Raw genomic sequence first — 17,276 nt, forward strand, 5'->3', positions numbered from 1 at the left:
AGTCTTAAAAATAAGGTTTTTGTTCGACTATAAATAACATGTAATCATCCATTGTATTTTTCACGATTGATATATACAAATCATACGTAATTTTTACAGTGGAAATACTAGGAACATACGAGCAAAAATCACAAATATTCAGAGCAATCCAAGCACTTGCAACGTTTCGAAATAAGTAAAAAAGGGTAAAAATCTCACATTTTCGTTTCGATTTCAAAGCTTGCATGCGATTTCTTCTTTTTTTCTGTGTTTGAGTTTTGACGAAACCCAAAATACTCGGTGGTCGATGAACATAAGGGTAAAAATGAGAACTTTCTTTATATCTACGATTTCCCAAGGCCCATTTTGAAAAACAAAATCAGTTTTTGGAACGAGGACGCTGAGATCTTTCAAAAAAAACAAAAAAAAAAGTAACTTTTGCCGCCGATAACCAACGGCGGCGAGGCGGTGTAGGGTGGTCGGATTCTGGGCTGCTCATCGTGTTCTTCGGTTTGAAGAACATATTAGAGGAAATTATAAAAGGGGGGTTTTTAGCTAAAAACCTCACAAATGAGGGTTTTAAATTTTTTTTTGGGTTTTATATTAAACCCAGCGGACCAAACTGACTCGACCCATTGCACATCAGATCCGCGTGTTTTCACACAAAATTGGGATAATTTCCATTTGATCCCTCGTAGTCTAAAAATATTTGATTTTTGCATATTTCCTACGATTAAACGTCGAATTCCTTTTAATTTGACTCTGTTTTTTTTATTTCTTTCAATTAGCTCCCCCCACATTTTACTATAAATCCTGAATTCTCTTTAAATTCTCCTACAAATTTTGTTTTTTTCATTTTAGTCCGTATTATATATATTTAATTATATCTTTTATTATTATTTTTCTTTTTATCCTTTCTGTTTTTTATTATCTATTACTACTTTTTAGTATCTTATTATATTTTTTATATTATATATATATATATATATATATATTTAATTATATCTTTTATTATTTTTTTTCCTTTTATCCTTTCTGTTTTTTATTATCTATTACTACTTTTTAGTATCTTATTATATTTTTATATTATATATATATATATATATATTAGTTATTTATTATTTAGGTCCAATTTAGTCCAAACTGCAGCCCAACCGAGCAAACAAGCCCTGATCCAGCAAGCCAACCCAGTTAAGGGGCCTGACCTAGCCCAAAATAACAAATTAAGGTTTTGTATCAAGCAAGGGCGCCATACGGGAAGCGTACATAGATTCCATGCGCCTAATCAATTCGAGAGCTGACCGAATTTCTCGGCCCCTGAAACTGCAAAAACATAAAATCGGAGAAAAATATGAACAACAACGTCGTGCCGAAAGATCGGCCACACCGAACACCCCGAGATATTTGGGACCATAACAATCGGCCACAAGGCTATAAAAGCCCCTTCCAGGCAACGAAGAACACAACAACAAAATATCATCACCGGAGCAACCAATAGCCAAAAAACCCGATCAAGCAACAAGATCACCAAAAGAACCCAACAATATATGAAGATATCAGCAAAATACCCAAAAAAAACTACGAAAAGAGCATCAAAACACCGAAGTAAAGTGTTGGGATTTTCAAAAGCTCAAATCGACAACCGGAACGGTTTGCAAAGAGGGGTCGGAATGGTTTTGTGTTTAGGGAAGGAGATTGAAAGATAGATAATTGCACAACAATTTATAGTGGTTCAACTTTCTCAACCAAAGTCTACGTCCACTACCTTAGCTCATTACCAAGGATTTTCCAACAAATTCACTAATTTGTTCTTTCTTTTGAGGATAAAGAGTAATCTTACAAACTCCCTAGTTTTTCCGGGCTAAACTAGAACCTTTCCCTAGCTTTTACACGGGATAAGCTAGAACATTTCCCCTTTATAAAAGGATAAAATAAGTAAACAAGAAAACCTCTCTAAGGTAGGTTTTACAAGATTGAGCTCACAAGAACAAAATATTTACAAGAGAAAGATGAAATAAGAATGAAAAACTCTTCTCTTGTGTTTGATTGCTTGGATAATTGTTCTCTTGCTTCTTCAAGTGTCCTTAGGTTGTATTTATAGCTTGGAATGTGTTTGAAGTCGTATATAGCCGTTAGGGATGTTTTAGAGCCGTTTAGGGATGAGAAATAATTAATAAAACAGCTTGAAGTGTGGGGGGAATTGGTACCCCCTTATGGGGAATCGGTTCCCAAATTATAATCTATTTTTGACCGTTAAACAGGGGGGAATCGGTACCCCCTGGGCAATCTGATTTTTCTTGAAACCCTTTGAAAAGAAAATTTTTTGGCTCGATTTAAGGCTCGAAATACTTTGTAAAATTGTTTTAAAATAGTTAAAGTATAAAACACAATTTTACACTTTAGTAAGGATTAAAATGAACTTTGAAAGACTTGGAGTAATATTTTGATATTCGAATAATTACATCGAATATACTTAGAAAATCTTTTGTAAAATCTTAAAATTCATTTAACTTAATTTGTTATATCGAAATATCAAAATATTTTCAACACAAAGAAAAGCAAAGCCTAAAAGCAGCATTGGTCTCGGCTCGAGAGGGAAAAGGCCACCGAAAATCGAAAAGGTGTAAGAACCGACTGATTTTTCTTAGATCTATGCTATTTGAGGTTTATTTTGGGGATTTGAGGCTCGAATTTAGTTTCGAGGTGTTGAGGGGAACATTTCAGTATAGTTTTGTTTTTTCTGGCCACCGCCAGCGGCGGTGTGGGCGGTGGTTTTGTCTCGGGAAGTTGGTTGGCCATAGGTCAGTCGGTTTAAAGTTTAGAGAGTTTAGATGGAAGAGAGGTTTTTTTCGTGAAATATGTTGAAATGATTTTTTTGGGGTTAAAAGGGCTATTTATAGGGAGGGTTGTTCTGCAATTATGAAATTCTTAAATTATTTCTACTGTCTATGTAGTTTTGATGCGTAATTCATTTTGGTCACCTATTGTAAATTGGCCCTTGAATTTAAAATTTATTCAATTTAATCCCGATTTAAATTTCTTAAATTTTGCAGTTTTAATGTGTAATTTAATTGACCCCTCCTAACTTATCGACCAAAGATGAATAGAGTGGTAGAAGCATCAAATAAAAATATCAAGAAAATAGTGGATAAAACGACTAAGATGTAGAAATATTGGCACGAGAAGTTACCTTCTGCCTTGTTTGTTTAACGAACTTCAGTGCAGACTTCGATTGTGGCAACCTCATTTTCATTAGCATATGGGATGGAGGTTGTATTGCCCATTGAGGTGAAAATCCCATCACTCTGGGTTTTGTTAGAAGTTAAACTAGATGATGCAGAATAGGCGCAAACTCGATATGATCAACTAAACCTAATAGAAGTTAAAAAGGTTGAAATCCATTCACCATGGTGGACTTTACCAAAAACGAATGATCCGAGCACACAACAAGAAGGTGTGCCCAAGAGTATTCCATGAAGGAGATCTTGTACTGAAAAAATATATTTCCAATCCAAAAAGACTTCAAAGGAAAGTGGATACCAAATTGGGAATGGCCTTATGTTGTGAAAAAGGCATTCTCCGGAGAAGCACTAATCCTGGCTGAAATAGACGGGCCAGAACTACCAAATCCTCTCTGATGCAGTCAAGAAATATTTTGTTTAGGGTGAAAACCCAAAATGGCACTCTAAGTTAAAAAAAGGTTTATAGTGAAAACTTGAAAGGGCGCTCTAAATAAAAAGGAAAAAGATAAATAAAATGTGGGTCCAAGATGAAAACCCGCAAAGGGCATCTTGAAACCGAGGGAGGATCCAAGTTGAAAACCTGAAATGGAAGCTTGAGTAATGATCTAGGATCCATACACGGGAAGGTCCCTGATCAAGGCAATAAAGCATCACGACGTCCAAGTCTTCTTCAAATGACTTGGTGATTTGGGAGGAGTTTTGCACACTTCCAAATGTTTCCACATCTTCGAAGTCCCCTTGACAAAAGCTACACTCAAAAGTCATCTAACGGCATGCCAGTTCAAAAGCGTCCATATTATCGAGATCTAGGGCATCTACTTGTATTTCTGAATAACTTCGTTTTTTATGTTTGCCATGTATTTTATTTTCCACATAAATAAATATGGCCATTTGTCTGAGAGAAATCAACTCCTTAGCATCTTACATTGAATTTAAATAAGAATAATTTATTCACTTTTGAAAAGATCATTGTGTATTATTGCACAAATATTTCTTGAAAGGTACAGGTGTTTGGAAGTAGGTAAAGGTTCTTGCACCATACTCGAAAGAATGGCACAGATACTAGGAATTGATTAAGATTAGAAGCAAATCTTCTTTCTAAAAATTCCTGGAGAGGATATCAGATCAAAGAATCCAAAATCAAGAATCAGAAATTCAAGATTGGCAGGGATCAAGAGACGTCAGAAAAATGAAGACTGACAGCAAGAGATTGAGATTTCTCTCTAAAAATCCTAAAATAACATACTTCACATATACATTTTAGGCATATTGCATTCATAGCATCGCACATGCATAGTTTTTGCAGATTTTTATCAGAGTCAATTTTAACTTCACAATGAAGGATATTGAACTCGGGGAACAATCAAGATTAAGGACAATACAGTCCATCCAAGTTGGATTTCAATTTCACGATGAAGGATATACGGCTCAGAAAATATATTCAATTTCGACTCAACTTCATGACGAAGGAGTCACCCACGATTTCAACTTCATAACGAAGGATATCGTGCCCAACAGATCGACTTAACTTCAGAGCGAATGATTCATCTGCAACAAGGAGGAACTATCTCAACAAAGGTCATATAGTCAAATTCCAACTTCACGGCGTAGGGTATTGGGATAGAATATGGCGAGGGCGTACCGCCTACTCCAAGCATCGAGCTAGATTTTAACTTCACAGCGAAGGATATCACGCTCGACTGACTCAACTTCATGACAAATTGGTCAACCACAATTTCAACTTCATGACGAAGGATATCATGTTCAAAGATATCTCAAGCTTGACTCAACTTTACGACGAAGGAGTCACCCGTAATACAGCTCAACAACAGGAAGCCATATTCTATTTTTAAGTTGAATTTCAACTTCGCGATGAAGGATATGCGATAAAAAGAGTCGATTAAGACACTGAGTCAGATTTTAAACTAAGAGATCGACAACCCTCATAAGAAAATGCTTGCTTTCAAGTCCACGTGCACCAAACGAAAATTTGTATCTTTTTGTCTTTGCTCTATTTTTGTTACACAATAATGGGCAAAAAAGGGCAGTTGTAGTCACTTATTTTCGTCCGGTGCTTATTTAGTATATATAATAATATAGTATAGTTTTTGAAAATATTTTTGAAAACATATAATATATAGTTTTTAGAAAACGGTTTTTGAAAGCATATAATATATAGTTTTTAGAAAACGGTTTTTGAAAGCATATAATATGGTTTTGAAAACACATTTTTGAAAACGTATAATATATAGTTTAAAAACAGTTTTTGAAAATATATATAATATAGTTTTGAAAACATATTTTGAAAACACACACATATATATATAATATAGTTTTGAAAATATATATATATATGTTATATAGTTTTTAAAACGATTTTTGAAAACATATATAATATATATAATTTTAAATTTTTTGCAGTTAAATCCTTTTTAATTTTAATTTCTTATTTTATACTTCTTAATTTAATTTTGTTTTTCTTTAATATTTAACGCTGGTTTGATTTATATTTTTTTAGGTCAATTTTAAATTCTCCAATGGTAAGTAATTCGGACCGAACTTATAAATTTTAATTTGACTCTTAATTTTCGCCGTTAAGACAATTGAGAAATTAAATTGGTACCAAAAGGGCAGTACATGAGTGTTAATCATTCCCTGACTGTAATCGACTCCCGAATCTGATTCAATTCTGGTAAAAATGCAGATCTGGTAAAATGGGAAATTAAGGTATTCGACCAATCTAATTTTAAATGATAGGTGGCGGCTCTAACCCATTAAATTTTAGTCGAAGTTCGATTCTGAGCTCATCCGAAGGACGGTTACGACACCATGCAAGATAAAAATAGATAATAAAATGACAAATAACGAACTGAGTATCATGTTGAGATGGTTGAATCATTATGAACCCTAAAAAATAAGCTGCGTGCACAAATGTGGCATATAAAAGAGGAACTTATCAACTTAATTAACATCTTTGTCTATATTGTTTTAGAGGTACCTATAGGTTAGGCTGCAACAATTGTGCTTTACAAAAAATTTATAATTTTCTATTGTAGTCGTTCGTAATATTTAACGTGCATGGACGAAGTTAGAAAATTTTTGAAAGGATTAAAATTAAATTATAAAATATTTAAAGGTTAAACTATAATTTTATCATTGTTTTAGTTTATAATTTTATAATTTTTAAAAGTAAATTAGATTATGGTCATTAAACTTTTAGGATATTTCATTTTGGTCACTGAAATTGAAATATTTTTAGTCATTTCTATTAAGAAACACTTTTATTTCAAGCATTATCATTGACATGTGGACATGTCAAATTAGGTGCCGTTAATTATTTAACGACCCAGTGACCGAACTTAAAATTTTTCTTAACGAATATAGTTCTAATATATTTTTTATTTTGATGATCAAAGTACAAGTGCCTTAAAAGAATAGTGATCATTAGTATAGTTTACCCTTTTTAATAAGATTGTGGTTATATCTGACTCAGTAAAATTAATCTTTATTTAGATATATTTTAGGGTAAAGTATGCAAATGATCCTCGATTATAGGATACTGCTTTGTTGAGTCCCCTAGCTATTAAAAGTTATAAAATGATCATTTGATTATTCATTTGTTTTAAACTCGTATTTTTTCTTTAAAAAGATTATGACAGTCTGAGCTGGACGTTAAAATGATGACTAAAATATTATAGTCGTTTGAGATTTTGGGATCATATTTTATCATATCACGATCAGCAAGTTAACGTCCAGCTCAGACTTTCGTCAATGTTTTAATAGAAAACAACGAGTTTGAAACATGTAAATGGTCAAGTGATCATTTTGTAACTTTTAATAATAAAGATGTTTAACAAAATAATGCCCTATAATTGAAGGATAATTTCGTAACTTTTAATAGTTAGATGACTAAACAAAACAATATGTTATAGTTGGAGAATAATTACTTATCACAGTATAGTAGTTGAATTTTTTTTAACCAATTAAGAATACACCTTACCGATAACATTTCCTAGTATTATTTAGGCACTTGATGATAGTTCATATTTATTTAGATAGCTAAACAAATTGACAAATGACGCATGTGATTTAAATCTACGAACCCTCAAATGCTGCTATAAATATGTATGCATCTACATCAAGTTAACACACAAATTATCATACCATTTCTCTTCGATTCTTCCAATGACTGAGACGTCAATCACCAACAATTTGTCATCTTCTTCATCTGATAAACAATCGGGCCCTAAACCCACTTCGTCGCTAAAGCTATTTGGCTTTTCACTGACCGAGCAAGACGAGGTTCCGGATAAAGCTGGATATTTCGGTGAAAGCAGGAGATTCCAGTGCCCGTTTTGTCGCCGGGTATTCGCAAATTCACAAGCACTTGGCGGGCATCAAAATGCTCACAAAATAGAGCGTCGAAGAGCAAGGCGAACCCAGTTTCACACCCATCATCATCATCAACGGTACTTGGCAGTTGCGCCGCCCGTTTTAACCGTCGTCCATGCTGTAAGGTCGACGCCGCCGGGGTTCACAACCACCACCGGCGGTAAATTCGTGTCGCAACGGCCACAGCTGGTTCGTTCGACACCTTGTGATCAGTGCCGCCCTGGGATTTACATGGCGCCGCCATTGTATTTCGCAGCATCAGCTGCAGAGGCGGACGTAAACGTTGATCTTCATCTTAAACTATCCCCTTCAGGTTGTTAGATATGAATTGTAACAAGGATTTTAATTAACCCCTTCTTTTCTTTTTCTTTTCTTTTTTCTTTTTGCTGTTTAAATCGTGTTCTCTCTCAATGTATTAAAGAATTTGGTAGTTAATTTGGTACTTAAACAAGTTACGTTCTTCTAAATTTTCTATTTTTAGGTTAGTAATCGAGTTTTAATTTCATTTATTATTTTATTACTTTTATTACCGTTTTAATCTTTATAATAACTCGAACCAACTTACCTTAATAATTAAAAAAATCATTATTATAAGTTATAAATTCGAACACCAACGAAGAGAATTTTCATTAATATTTAGAATAAGTATTATTTTGTAAACACTATAACTTAATAAAAAATATAATCTTTAATAATATAATGATATAAAGTTGTAAGCTATCTATGTCATAGTTTACTTTAATATAATTTTTTTAAAATTAATGAGTAAATACAAGACATTAGTGTTCAAATTTAATACAAAATCTTTAAATCTATTAAAAAGTTATAAAAACAATAAGATAATCAAACCAAAATAATATTAAAAAAATAGGGTAAACTGCTTTAATATATATATATATATATATATATATATATATTCATATCCGACACTTACATTAGACGCATTCTAAATTAGATGGGTTATAATTTCCAAACATTTATGAAAAGAAAGACCTTGAACAAATACGAATACTCGAGTCCGAATAACATAGTTCCGAAGACATGCTTTTCGTCGGAAATTACGGCTTTCCTCACTCCTAATCCCATGACTTCCATCCAACAAAAAGACTTGCACAATAGAAACGATATCAATCAAGAATGTTCAAACATAAAGCTACAAATTTTAAGAATAAGCTCTTGAAAATTTGGCCTCATATCAGGTTATATCCCTACATCATGGGCATATAAGAACAGCACATCGAGTAAGAGAGCTCGGACCTTAGTTCTATTGCAATAAGGACTCGCGTGAAGAACCTCTTTTGCGTATATCTATACCATAAGACTCGAATGTATCGTTTCCCCTACATTCAAGGATCAAGGTATCAGTTAAAACAAAGCAAAATATGTGAAAGTTGCATTTAATTGTGCTATCCGATGCTAGACCACGTCAACTTCCGTATGTAAGGGAAAATACCCTCCCTAGTACCGGTTGGGTCACTAGACCAGTAGGACAACTTTATATCCTTACGCAATTTGAGTTGCGAAATAATGTAATTACGTAAAAGTCGAAAGAGATATGAGCAAACATTAGCCGAAAATGCAGCTGACCAAACCAGCCATAGATGATAATATCAAGGTCAAATCATGTTCATCTAAACCAAGCAGGTGGAAAGTTTCGAAAAATAAAACTTTCGGAGGGCCGTTTACCTCGTAAAACTGATGCGGATGTATTGAAATTAAATTGTAAATCAACTTCCATTTGATGCCTTGTAAGATATGCTTCCAATTTCCTTCTTGCAGATAATATAAGACCTAAAATCGCACAAGAATAAATGTTATTATCGTCTCACATGCCAAATCCACGAGAAAACATGGAAACTATATGATCAAGTATTTATCCATATTCATAACAGTTATTCTATTTCACAGTCAAATAGCAATGAATATTTAACTGTCCCGTATGAGACCGCGACCTTCTGCATGGATACTAGTCAATGGTCATTTTCACATATTTTTCATTTTATAGAGGTATCAATGAAATATTATGCACTCAAACATGCACAAAGGCAGTTGGTGGAGAAAAAACATGCACATGAGCTCTGGATTTGCATGTGAACAGTAAGTACCTAAAAATAGAGCCGAGGGCTTCCCAGGACGTGATTTAAATTCTGGATGAAACTGCACACCAACATAAAATGGATGACCTGGAAGCTCCAGAACCTGCAGAACACAAAGAAGAAGAAATGCACATGTAAACCCACAACAAAAGAACTTCAACATGAGGGGAAAATGCACATGTAAACCCACCTCCATCCTTTTCCCAGTTTCATCCTTCCCGACAAATTTTAGCCCTGCTTCTTCAAGAACACCGATGACATTTGGGTTTACCTGCAGCATGGTCATATAAGGAGCAAGAAATCATATTGTAAGATATGAAATTATTCCAGTAAATCCAAGTTTTCTCTTCTTTCCAGTTGAATCAACTTGACTAACCTCATATCTATGACGGTGTCGTTCATCTACATAATGTGGATTGCAGTACCTAGCCAGTGGTATAATAAATAATTTATCGTGCATGGCAATCAAAACAGACGATTAGAGCAGGAGCACCTACTGAACAATAAAAACAGGCTTTCCTTTTGGTGCATAAAAAGGGCTTATTTTACAGACCAACGTCTTGATAAATAATTCAGATGAAGCAACAATTTCATGGGAAGCAAGCAATGCCACCTAAAAAGACAGCATTGTACCCTTGTAAAGTACTTGGTATTAAATAAACTTCTTCATCCAGAGGTCAGAAGGCAACAGCACCCATTGCACAAATGGGAGACAAGTGAATTCAGATTTTTTTCTTTTCAGAAGCAAAGCTAGAACAATTTTCTAAATTAAACAATCAACAGATAATAACATACAATTTGGAAGTAACACAATCAGGGTTCTGAAATAGTGTTCTTCGAGATCCCAGTCTCATTGTGCTTCCCATATGCGTCCTGGAGCCCTGACACAAAAAGTAGAAAATAATTTCACATGCTTGTGTAAGATGTATGAAAAAGTACAATGAGGAAGAATATATACTTCAGGCATAAAAATGACAACAGGATCAGGTGTATCCTCATCAAACTCACGACTGTTTGCCTTTTCTAAACCAAGAACCTGGATCAAATAATTTGAAAAGCTTTAATGTGTGACTTGGAAAGTAGGAAGCATGAATTTGAAAGAAACGTCTCTTACAGATCTGGCATACTCAATGACAGATATCTGCATGCCCAAGCAAATACCAAGATAAGGAACATTATTCTTTCTAGCATATTTTGCTGCCAATATCATTCCACACACACCACGATCTCCAAATCCACCAGGAACTAGGACACATTCAGCATTCTGCAAATAATAGTTTGAAAAAAGAAAATCATTTTCCGCAACACCAGCTCGTCTCTTTAGAGTACGCTATTCTGCCTCAAAACAGTCCAGTGACCTAAATAGAAAGGGATAACTATTGAACTGATAATGCATGATCCAATTTAACACAAACTTAAGTCTTAAGGACTACATAAATAATCAATTTTTAAACTAACTTGCAAGAAACTAGACCATAAAAGTGCTAAACCAAGATAGGTTGTTAGGTAAAGAATCTTGCAGTGCAGGAAGTTGAGCATTTAAAACAATGGGTACAAGTACAACTATAAAAGGCTTACTCTTAAACTCTTCCATGCGGCAGCATGAGCTTCTGGTGCCTGGATGAGATAGAAAAATATTTAGACTGTCATTTTCAGAGAAATAAAAGAATGTAATAGCAAAAGTGCTACTGGATCAGTACCGAACGGGCAGTATCATCTTCAAGATCTGAAGCAGCAATCCAGTCAATAGATGGCTTCAAAGAGCATGCAATACAAGCATGTAAAAGTGCCTATGAGCAAAGGAAAACATTTATAGTGAGGGGTAGTAGAAAATAACGGTGATTACCACCGGAATATATTAATCAATCAGGAAGATGCGGAACTTCTGTATCCAGAAAACATGCAACTAATTAGGAGGCATATGGCTGTACAGCAGGCACCACTAATAGAAAAATACCTAGTTTTCACAATTTGGCTTTTAACAAAATGATCTTAGCTTATACAATAGGATGTAGGATATGGTGTAACACAAAGTTATGAAGTGATCCAGGTGTTAGCCTCTCCAGCAAATGAAACATTTGGATAATAGTTTATGAAAACCTTACCAGTTACCAGGCATCATAGTGTAAAAGGATGAAAAGATGGATAATTTAACAGCGATAATAGTATACCAGAAGGACTTTTTGTATAACATAATGTGTACATCAGGATTTTTCCAAAAGATATAGTAAAGGTAAAATTAAGGATGTCCAAAAGCCATAAAATTAAACTAGTATTACACCTTCACGACAGATAGATATGAGTCTGTCAGACCAACATACTTTCCCACCATTGCAATCTTCACCTGCACACAAATGATACGTTTTTGTATCACAAATGACAGAATTTCTTCTATTTCAAACTGGACAATTACAGCTAAATTAAGAATACTAACTGAATCAGTGAGATTATCAAAAGTTTCTGCCCTCCTGTTCCAAGCTTCTAAATCTGGAGGCGTGGCAATGCTGAAACACTTTAAAACTACTTAGTAAAACTGGTAAAAACTTCCTGCAACTAGTACTTGATCCAAATTTAATGGTAAATTTGGTAGTTAACAGCAACAATTTTTAATGCAACAGTCTGACATGCCAACTAGTAACAAATATAACCTTTTGCGCCTATAACTAAAATCACTGAGATAGAAATTGAAAAAGAAAAAGAAAACAATCAACTAGTTATGTACCATACAAAATATCAGTGGCGGATCCATATATAACCCAGGGTGGGCACGGAAATTCGAATTTCGTTACTTTAGTTGTTCATTTTACTAAAAATGCCTATCCTGAAATTTTATTTGTGTCCGCCCCATACAAAAAATTTCTGTTATTAATACATATTTGCCTACTCTGAAAAATATTTCTGTATTCACCACTGCAAAATATTGATTGCCTCAGCCAGCCACATTGTGCGGGAAGAGTTTAAGTCATAACAAATAAACTTAGTCCAACGATAAAAATAAAATAAAATAAATTAAGAGGGAGATGATGGAAATGTTGACTAAAAACTAACCTGAGCAAATTCAGCTGTTTCAGAATTGAATGATGGGCATTTTGGTTCTGAAGCAATAGTCAATATGGAACATCATTAAAAAAAAGAATGAGAGACTAGGTTTCCTTAAGTTCCAGAGAAATGAAAAGCTGCGATGGAACATACTCTAAGTAAGAGAGGAATATGCCAAATGTTGGGAACATCATGAATATTTAGGATGTTGGCAGCCTGTGGAGAACCACAAGGAGAAAAACACAATTGATAGTCAAGATGACAAATCTAAATCAAAAGAATACAAACCAAATTTTGCAAACAAATTTACCTCCACGTGACAAAATTGTGAAAGTTTCACCTTTGTATTATCCAATAAAGGCTGTAAGTCACCAATCAAAAGAGTATAATTACCATCAGTTTGGGACAAGGACAAATCAATAAAACAAAGCAATCAAAAGGATACCCAGCAAAATAAGAAGAGAAAACACAAGTAAAGCCAAGAGCTAAAGCAGAAAAAATGCAATTTTAAATAAAATATTCATATGATATGAATGCCAAGTTATATATGACAAGTCCAACAATATGTTCTAAGCAAACTTACAAAAGTAAAGTGCCAACACAATGCCACACTCCAAGAAGATGATTGCTAGGTTCATGCCAACCCACTTAAAAACTAATAAAAATGCCTAAAAAGTGCTACAATGATCCAAGGCTGTAATACTCCAGAAAGAAAAAAAATGGAATGATGCAATTCTTCAAAAAGATACTAATCACAAAATCATCTACAGCATGAAAGTACATGAAAGGTAGTGAACCTGAGCTGAGCGACATGCAAGCAGATGAGGAGTCAAGCCTAATGCCCTAAGTTCTCGAACACTATGTTGTGTAGGCTTAGTTTTCTGCATCATAGAGAGAGGGAGGGAGAATTATTTTCACCACAATTGGTGGCAATGTCTAATAAGGAACTTAACTAACCTCAGTTAAAAAATAAAATCTAAACAATGGCCTAAAAGAACTAGCAATTCATGTATTATGTTTAAGGAAAATTATGGTGTATTACTTGCTCTCCAACTACACCCAGCACAGGTATTAGGCTGACATGAATGAGGCAGAAATTATCTGGGCCTGAGGAAGGAAATGAAATGTATTACAACACATGAAGATTCAAATCCAAAGATGCTAAATAGACTGATATAAAGTCTCTTTGTGCCACACAATATATGCATAATCAACTGTTTTAGATTGAGAGTTTAACAGGATGGTAATGGCTACCAATTGTTCAGAAACCTGAACAGTCAATACTTCTCGTTTATCAACTTGAATCTGTTTGTACATGACCACACTGAAAATACATGTCCAAAGTATTTAACCTATCGATCAGCATAGTGTGGAGCATTTAAATAATGCATAAGTTGCACAGTTGGCAGCACTGCATACTTAAATTGTATTACCAAAGAAAAAAATGAATCTAGGCCGATATATTCCTTATTAACCTAGGTTCTCCTAAAGGCACAACTTTCTGGCCTGTGACTACATGTAGATCCAAAAGGTCATCAAATATGTGTTGACCTAAATAAGCACTGGGCACCGCATGACAAGGTAAATAATCAAGTTGGAAGAAAACGATTCACAGACAAACAAAGCTTCGTAGTACTATTAACCTTTCTGAATAAATAGAAAACAATAGCTTACCAACTGAAAAGGACAACTGCCGCAAAGCCTCAATGAATGGCATTGATTCGATGTCACCTAAAGGAACACCCCAACCCCCAATAAAAAGGATCAATCATTTCTCAACCCCCCAAAAAAAGAAAGAAAAAGAAAGGAATAGGGTGAGTTCTTGACACGTCTAATGTCTTTAAACCATGGTTCATACCAACAGTGCCTCCCAACTCTATCACACAGACATCTGCATGACCCTCTTTTCCATCTACAGGAATGACAGCAACTGACTCGATCCAATCCTTAATAGCATCTGTGATGTGTGGAACAACCTGGGATCCACATAAAAGTGAAAAGAACATGAATTTCATCCTTATCCTTTCTTTAAGCATACAAAAGTAGCAACGTTATTGGTAATAAGAAAGGTCACCTGAACAGTCTTTCCAAGATAATCACCTTTCCGTTCCTTATCGAGGACGGACTAGCACAAAAATACAACACGATTACTAATTTTCACCCACTAATTTAAATCAAGTGAACACTGAACAAAAGCACTAGCATCTACCCTGAAAAAACTGAAATACCTGATATATCTTTCCAGTAGTGATGTTGTTGTCTTTAGTAAGAGTAACATCTAGGAAACGCTCATAATTACCCAAATCCAAATCAACCTTTTAAAGACCAAACAACAACATAAACAAAATTAATTAATATTATATTGCAACGAGGTCCATTTTTTTGGAAATTTCTGTAAGAACAAAATACTAAACGCTAGAGACAAAAGAAAGGGAATAGTAAAACCTCTCCACCATCATCAAGAACAAAAACCTCCCCATGTTCAAAAGGCGACATGGTTCCGGCATCCGTGTTCAGATAAGGATCTGCAAATATGAAGATTAAGGAACCGCTAAAGGAAAGCATAATCAGGAGGGTTATCAAAGTAAAATCTAAAATAAACCGAGAAAAGTTAAGAAGCTAAGGAACCAAAGAGCAAGCCATAACAATAATAAACACTGAAAAGGGAGAGCAGATTATATAAAGCTTCCACCTAATAAATGCACCCAAAATGTATCACTGTTGGTCGAAAAGAACGAACCCAGAAGCCTGAACCCAAACCCAAAAAAAGAGGGGAAATTAAAGGAAAAAAGAAAGAAATAAACCAATTTTAATGGAAGTAACACGAAGGCCACAAGCTTGAAGAACGACGCCTATGCTGCTGGCTGTGACGCCCTTGCCAAGTCCACTAACGACTCCTCCAGTAATCAAAACGTACTTCATTTCTGATATCTTTTGGGGGGAAACACTGGATTAAAGTAATGGTGAATGTGTTGCAGGCGAGGTGTTTGATTATTTGAAGAAGAAGAAGAGGAAGAAAAAGCGAAAATGAGTTTTACTGGAAGTCGCTTTCCAGGTTTACCAGCATTTTAAATAAACAAATCGGTCTTTGAAAGCATTAATAACCGAAAACTTTTTAGGGTACAAAGTCTAAGTTTGTAAAAATCCCATCTTTTTCATTTTATTTTTCCAGGAAAAAACACCAGAATTTTGCACACACGTGTAATCTTTCTCTTTTTTAAGTTAAAGGGTTTGTGCATAAAATTTCTTGGTCGGTTCTAATCTTAAATGATAGATTTCACTAAGAAAAACTTCCATGTTATTAATTTATTGTTAATTCATTAACAGCAGTTTACGTAGCATGTTAAAGAACCCTAAAAAAATTGACAGTTATTGCTCTCATTTTATTGTTGTTTCTATAGTTGTTCAATAGATTCTTCAATCGAAAAGATCATTGAATTATTTCTCCTCGTTCTCTTTTTTTCTTTCGATTAAAACTCATCAAAAAAACCTTCTAATCTCATTAAAACTAAAAGTTAAAACTTAGAAATTTATCATTTTCACAGTCGAATCAACTTAGAATCGAACTATGTTAATCTTCTAATTAAATAAAACCTTTTCATCTTTAGAATTGATCAACTAGTACTACATTCATAAAAAGTTGGTATTTGTGGTGGTTGTTTGGAACCTTAAGGGTTAGTTTGGTGAAGAAGACTTTTATCGTGTCAAGCTAGCTTTTCTTCACGACAACTAATGGCAATAATTGTAATAAAAAAATGAAATAAAAGTTTAGTAAGATTATAAATAATTCATCTAATTTCAAAAAGTTACAAACGAGTCACTCAATTAATTGGTTGTTACTAACAAGTTATTGGATCGTTAAATGTTAGATGGCTTTCTGATTGGTATATTTTATTCATTAAAAATATTAGATTTTAAAAAATTACAATCAAGTAACTTAATTAAATGATACTAATAATTAAGTCACCTAATTAATTAATTGTTGCACTTAGTTTATATAACATCACGGCAACCATAGTTGACCATCATATACGATGGTCGATGAATCTATGAATTCATTATAAGATTCATCTCGATCTTTCAAATTATCAAATTAAATTATCAAGAATCTCTCTTAAAAGCCACGAAATCATTCCAAAACTTTTGAACTTCTTGAATCTATGTCTATGTTGTCCATTGTCTAATGACCTTTGTCTTGGGTAACCTATGTCTGTTGTCCATCTATGATCCTCCCATGGAGCCCCGATCTTCGAAAGTCTCAAAACCTAAAATAATTTTCTTTTTTGATTAATTAACTTTTTTTAAATTGGATAACCTATTTATAATATTACTAATAATTGAATGACATGTAGCGTAACTTATCCAATATGAAAATCATTAGGAAAAGTTTTCTAACGACGCCTTCTAATGTTCGTTCCATTTTCAAAAGTCCGTTGACATGTTTGTGATAATCAATTACTTGAGTAATTTGTTTATGTTATTTTAGAATTTGATGAACTATTTATAATTTTATTAATAATTGAGTGAC

At 33.9% G+C, this 17,276-nt stretch overlaps 2 protein-coding genes and 1 long non-coding RNA gene across 5 annotated transcripts in view; 2 read left to right on the forward strand and 1 right to left on the reverse strand.

Moving 5' to 3' along the window:
- Nucleotides 1–12,836, forward strand: part of LOC120157977 — a 28,177-nt gene extending 15,341 nt beyond the window's left edge. Inside the window, exon 3 of the long non-coding RNA XR_005519183.1 lies at nucleotides 12,726–12,836. This is a non-coding gene — a long non-coding RNA (uncharacterized LOC120157977). The remainder of the gene's footprint in view (nucleotides 1–12,725) is intronic.
- Nucleotides 7,399–7,973, forward strand: LOC120157976 (zinc finger protein KNUCKLES-like). Its single transcript, XM_039168931.1, has one exon. It carries the CDS (start codon nucleotides 7,407–7,409, stop codon nucleotides 7,932–7,934), a length of 528 nt encoding a protein of 175 aa, XP_039024862.1. The 5' UTR covers nucleotides 7,399–7,406; the 3' UTR covers nucleotides 7,935–7,973.
- Nucleotides 8,473–15,870, reverse strand: LOC120157974 (CTP synthase-like). 3 transcript variants are annotated; one of them, XM_039168928.1, is made up of 23 exons: nucleotides 15,553–15,870; nucleotides 15,194–15,273; nucleotides 14,977–15,063; nucleotides 14,823–14,873; nucleotides 14,607–14,724; nucleotides 14,423–14,479; nucleotides 13,791–13,855; nucleotides 13,546–13,629; nucleotides 13,059–13,109; nucleotides 12,902–12,964; nucleotides 12,758–12,804; nucleotides 11,991–12,213; nucleotides 11,410–11,499; nucleotides 11,288–11,326; nucleotides 10,824–10,973; nucleotides 10,668–10,745; nucleotides 10,505–10,590; nucleotides 10,086–10,134; nucleotides 9,900–9,980; nucleotides 9,719–9,812; nucleotides 9,300–9,404; nucleotides 8,871–8,954; nucleotides 8,473–8,720 (listed from the first exon to the last, which is right to left on the reverse strand). In XM_039168928.1, the coding sequence occupies exons 1-22, from the start codon at nucleotides 15,668–15,670 to the stop codon at nucleotides 8,878–8,880; spliced, it is 1,893 nt and encodes a 630-aa protein (XP_039024859.1). In that variant the 5' UTR covers nucleotides 15,671–15,870; the 3' UTR covers nucleotides 8,473–8,720; nucleotides 8,871–8,877. The 3 variants fall into 3 exon arrangements, with proteins under 3 accessions (XP_039024859.1, XP_039024861.1, XP_039024860.1); XM_039168930.1 differs by lacking the exon at nucleotides 8,473–8,720 and having other exon boundaries at nucleotides 8,790–8,954; nucleotides 11,991–12,053; nucleotides 12,144–12,213; nucleotides 15,553–15,868; XM_039168929.1 differs by lacking the exon at nucleotides 8,473–8,720 and having other exon boundaries at nucleotides 8,790–8,953; nucleotides 15,553–15,869.
- Between the last annotated feature and the right edge of the window lie 1,406 nt (nucleotides 15,871–17,276).

The sequence above is a fragment of the Hibiscus syriacus genome, unplaced genomic scaffold (assembly GCF_006381635.1).
Source record: "Hibiscus syriacus cultivar Baekdansim isolate YM2019G1 unplaced genomic scaffold, ASM638163v2 tig00111280_pilon, whole genome shotgun sequence".
Taxonomy (NCBI): domain Eukaryota; kingdom Viridiplantae; phylum Streptophyta; class Magnoliopsida; order Malvales; family Malvaceae; genus Hibiscus; species Hibiscus syriacus.

Coding starts and splice junctions, on each gene's coding strand:
- LOC120157976 (XM_039168931.1), top strand. CDS start 7,407: ATGACTGAGACGTCAATCACCAACAATTTGTCATCTTCTTCATCTGAT.
- LOC120157974 (XM_039168928.1), bottom strand. CDS start 15,670: ATGAAGTACGTTTTGATTACTGGAGGAGTCGTTAGTGGACTTGGCAAG. Junction 11,500..11,990: donor CATATCTATCTGTCGTGAAG/GTGTAATACTAG, acceptor CTTTGCTCATAG/GCACTTTTACATGCTTGTAT. Junction 8,955..9,299: donor ATCCGCATCAGTTTTACGAG/GTAAACGGCCCT, acceptor TCCTTGAATGTA/GGGGAAACGATACATTCGAG.